The following is a 4,941-nucleotide window of genomic DNA, read 5'->3' as shown; positions in this document are numbered from 1 at the left end:
TGGAGCATTTTCGGTTCAGAGTCATCAGTGCAACTACGTCTCCGAGCTCTGGAGTATTTTGCACGGTGATCTAAAGTCCAGTTCTTCTGACTGTGTAAAAACAAGTCCTTAAGAAGAAGTAATCATATATTAAATCTGCTGAAGAAAATAGATAGGCTACATCAGTACTGACTTAACCTCTGCCTCATCTACACCAAGACAATATTCCCCGATGTGAATATCCACATGTTCTATTGCAGCAATACTTCAATTCAATTACATAGTTTGCCAGTTATGCCCTATATTATCAGATTATTTCTATCAGACATTTTCAGGAAACATTTTGATTACACTTTTCTTAATTTATTTTGTCATATGCTTGTTTGTATTAGGACGCAGCAGACGAACCCAGACTCCCCTGAACCCAGCAGTGTGTCCATGAGGAGTGATGGGTCAAAGAACCTCCCTGTGTCATTTAACAGTGGACAACAGTCTGGTGCATCCAACTATGCATCCACAAGCAGTGACGAGTCTGTGGGTCATTATACTGACCGTAAAGGTGGACAAAGTCCTTATGGAAGGCAAGGACTTAAACCTTAAACTTGTTTCTCAAAGTAGGAATCATCTCAGCCCACTGCTGATGTTTCTTCTAACCAGGGACGCAAATCAATCAGAGGACATTCAGGATGCCATATGTACTATTTTTAGAAATAAAAACAAATTAAAAATTTTTAAAATCATTGTTTGCTGCTATTATTATCTCATTTACAGAAACTTAAATGTTGATGTTTCCACAGAGTTCAACAGAACATCCACATTGATCAGTCTGACCAGCAGCATCAGCCAGACTTGGACGGGAAGGTGTTGATTGGTGAGGATAAAGAGCAGAGGAGTAGCAGAGAGTCATTTCATATCACACAGAACTTCCTGAGGAGAATGAAGAAGGAGGAGCTTGCTGACTGTCTGCAGAGCAGTATCATATCATATTTATCAGATAGACATTTGGTTTCCATGACTAATTATGTCATAATTCCTAGTAATTGGCCTGGTTCAATGTTATTTGGAGTGCCTCAGGGGTCAATACTTGGTCGGTACCATTCTCTTTTACCTTCACATGTTCCCTTGAGCCGGATAATGAATTCACTTGGTTTTAATAGCAGAGCTAATGTAACTGAGCTGAAGTCTACAAGTATTTTTTGGATTGATAAATTATTGAACTTCAGCTATGTTTCTAAGATATAGAAATAATTATTATCGTGCTAATAAATATATCAGTCATAAAATAGTAATTATTTTTTGGAGGATCTTCTCACTGATTTTATTTCCTTTATGTTCATTCAGGACATCACAGTGCAGTTTATCAGAATAAACTCAAATCCAACCTGATGAAGAAGTTCCAGTGTGTGTTTGAGGGGATCTCTAAAGCAGGAAACCCAACTCTTCTGAATCAGATCTACACAGAGCTCTACATCACAGAGGGAGGGACTGGAGAGGTCAATGATGAACATGAGGTCAGACAGATTGAAACAGCATCCAGGAGACCAGACAGACCAGAAACAACCATCAGACATGTAGACATCTTTAAAGCCTCACCTGGAAGAGATGAACCAATCAGAACAGTGATGACAAAGGGAGTGGCTGGCATTGGGAAAACAGTCTTAACACAGAAGTTCACTCTGGACTGGGCTGAAGACAAAGCCAACCAGGACATACACTTCACATTTCCATTCACTTTCAGAGAGCTGAATGTGCTGAAAGAGAAAATGTTCAGCTTGGTGGAACTTGTTCATCACTTCTTCTCTGAAACCAAAGAAGCAGGAATCTGTAGGTTTGATGAGTTCCAGGTCGTCTTCATCTTTGATGGTCTGGACGAGTGTCGACTTCCTCTTGACTTCCACAACACTGAGATCCTGACTGATGTGACAGAGTCCACCTCAGTGAACGTGCTGCTGATAAACCTCATCAGGGGGAAACTGCTTCCCTCTGCTCGCCTCTGGATAACCACACGGCCTGCAGCAGCCAATCAGATCCCTCCTGAGTGTGTTGACATGGTGACAGAGGTCAGAGGGTTCACTGACCCACAGAAGGAGGAGTACTTCAGGAAGAGGTTCAGAGATGAGGGCCAGAAGGCCAGAAAGATCATCTCCCACATCAAGACATCACAAAGCCTCCACATCATGTGCCACATCCCAGTCTTCTGCTGGATCACTGCTACAGTTCTGGAGGAGGTGTTGAAGACCAGAGAGGGAGGAGAGCTGCCCAAGACCCTGACTGAGATGTACATCCACTTCCTGGTGGTTCAGTCCAAACTGAAGAAGATCAAGTATGATGGAGGAACTGAGACCGATCCACACTGGAGACCAGAGAGCAGGGGGATGATTGAGTCTCTGGGAAAACTGGCTTTTGAGCAGCTGCAGAAAGGAAACCTGATCTTCTATGAATCAGACCTGACAGAGTGTGGCATCGATATCAGAGCAGCCTCAGTGTACTCAGGAGTGTTCACACAGATCTTTAGGCAGGAGAGCGGCCTGTACCAAGACAAGGTGTTCTGCTTTGTCCATCTGAGTGTTCAGGAGTTTCTGGCTGCTCTTCATGTTCATCTGACCTTCATCAACTTTGAAGTCAATCTGCTGTCAGAAGTTTCCTGGAGGGCTAAACTGAAAAGAAACACAAGTAAAACAACACTCTTCTACCAGTGCGCTGTGGACAAGGCCTTACAGAGTCCAAACGGACACCTGGACTTGTTCCTCCGCTTCCTCATGGGACTTTCACTGGAGACCAATCAGATTCTTCTACGAGGGCTAATGTCCCAAACATGGTCACAGTCTAATCAGAAAGCAGCCCAGTACATCACGGAGAAGATAAACGAACATCCGTCTCCAGAGAAAAGCATCAATCTGTTTCACTGTCTGAATGAACTGAATGATCATTCTCTAGTGGAGAAGGTTCAACAGTCCCTGAGATCAGGACGTCTTTCCACAGATAAACTGTCTCCTGCTCAGTGGTCGGCTCTGGTCTTCATCTTACTGTCATCAGAAAAAGATCTGGACGTGTTTGACCTGAAGAAATACTGTCCTTCAGAGGAGGCTCTTCTGAGGCTGCTGCCAGTGGTCAAAGTCTCCAACAAAGCTCTGTATGTAGATGAAAAACTGTATGCTTAATATTTTATTTTTGACAAAACATTTTCTTGGTGTTAATTACTCTTCCTTCCCCAGACTGAGTGGCTGTAACCTCTCAGAAAGAAGTTGTGAAGCTCTGTCCTCAGTCCTCAGCTCCCAGTCCTCTAGTCTGAGAGACCTGGACCTGAGTAACAACGACCTGAGGGATTCTGGAGTGAAGCTGATTTCTGCAGGACTAAAGAGTCCACACTGTGAACTAGAAACTCTCAAGTAAGGATCAAGTTCAACATTCTGTGTTGTACTTATTGTGGCACAGCAATGTGTTCTTCAGTATCTGGATAGTAGTTATAATGTGCATCTAATGGCATCTGTTGCCTGAAAATTCTATGTTTATGTGTTCAGTCTGTCAGGTTGTCTGGTCACAGAGGAAGGCTGTTCTTCTCTGGCCTCAGCCCTGAGCTCCAACCCCTCCCATCTCAGAGAGCTGGACCTGAGCTACAATCATCCAGGAGAGTCAGGAGTGAAGTTTCTGTCTGCTGGACTGGAGGATCCAGACTGGAGACTGGAAACTCTCAGGTATGGACAGATGGACAGAAGCTCTCTCCCTGTTTTCACAAACTTTATGTCCAACAGCAGTTCATGCGGCTTGTTCAATGCTCATGTTTCCAGAAACCATCAGTGATAGTCTGACTATGTTACTTCCCGCAGGTCGGATCATGGTGGGAAACAGATGTTGAAACCTGGTTTCAAGAAATGTGAGTATCATTTTTAATTCATGTCAACAAAACAGTACAATCGTTCAGTTTTTTTGTTCACAAGAGGTGCAATGATATAATTTTTAGAGAAATTATATTACAAACAATAAACCCATGTGTCAGATGATAAACTGCAGCTGTGTTGTGTCTTGTCCTCTCTATCAGACGCCTGTGAACTGGAACTGGACATGATCACAGTGGACAAATTCCTCAAACTGTCTGACAACAACAGCACGGTGACGTATGTGACAGAGAATCAGCTATATCGTGATCATCCATACAGATTTGACTGCTGTCAACTGCTGCTTAGGAATAAACTGACAGATCGCTGTTACTGGGAAGTTGAGTGGAGTGGGCAGCTTGAGATCGGTGTCACTTACAGAGGAATCAGAAGAAAAGGAAACAATGCTGGCTGTTGGTTTGGAAGAAACAACCAGTCTTGGAGTCTGAGCTGCTCCAATGATGATGATTACTCTGCCTGGCACAACAAGAAAGAAACAGAAATCTCTGTCCCTTCCTCCTCTAACAGAGTAGCAGTGTATGTGGACTGTCCTGCTGGCACTCTGTCCTTCTACAGTGTCTCCCCTGACAAATGGATCCACCTCCACACCTTCAACACCACATTCACTGAACCTCTGTATCCTGGGTTCAGACTCTGCTCATTGGACTCCACAGTGTCACTTTGCAAGCTGTAGGAAGGGAGTCCACCTCCTGTGTCGGAAAACATGGCTCCGCCCCAAAGTATTTTTCAGGAAGATAGCAATTACCAATTGACATTTATCAACGTTGTTGTATTATTTTCCCTCTTCAATCAATTTTTCACACAAATTGGTGAGCAGTTAGCTATTGTGAAGGGCTAGTACCAGTTAGTATGCCAGGTGCAGCAGTTCACCAACAAGCCCTGAACCAAAAACAATCCAACCACAACTATCATGCCCCGCAAGTTTTGCCGATACATCCTTCACAGCAATGCTAACAGTCAGACGGGGCCCCAGTCAGGGAAACAGTTAACTACAGTAGCAATTTCTGAACAAATTCATAATATAAGTACAGTAACACCAACTTAGCCAATGTTATTGTACCCTTGT

At 43.6% G+C, this 4,941-nt stretch overlaps 1 protein-coding gene across 3 annotated transcripts in view; it reads left to right on the top strand.

Moving 5' to 3' along the window:
- Nucleotides 1-1,328: 1,328 nt before the first annotated feature.
- Nucleotides 1,329-4,941, top strand: part of LOC146961263 (protein NLRC3-like) — a 14,103-nt gene continuing 10,490 nt past the window's right edge. The window contains exons 1-5 of one of the 3 annotated variants that reach the window (XM_085770307.1): nt 1,329-3,112; nt 3,195-3,368; nt 3,501-3,674; nt 3,807-3,853; nt 4,019-4,832. In XM_085770307.1, the coding sequence (XP_085626433.1) occupies nt 1,365-3,112; nt 3,195-3,368; nt 3,501-3,674; nt 3,807-3,853; nt 4,019-4,548 (2,673 nt within the window). In that variant the 5' untranslated portion in view covers nt 1,329-1,364 and the 3' untranslated portion in view covers nt 4,549-4,832. Of the gene's footprint in view, nt 3,113-3,194; nt 3,369-3,500; nt 3,675-3,806; nt 3,854-4,018; nt 4,833-4,941 lie in introns of those variants that run through there. The other 2 variants (XM_085770308.1, XM_085770306.1) reach the window with 2 other exon arrangements.

This window comes from Trachurus japonicus, chromosome 24, assembly GCF_045865225.1.
Source record: "Trachurus japonicus isolate A0001 chromosome 24, Traja_1.0".
Taxonomy (NCBI): domain Eukaryota; kingdom Metazoa; phylum Chordata; class Actinopteri; order Carangiformes; family Carangidae; genus Trachurus; species Trachurus japonicus.
This window is presented reverse-complemented; position numbering and strand designations above follow the sequence as displayed.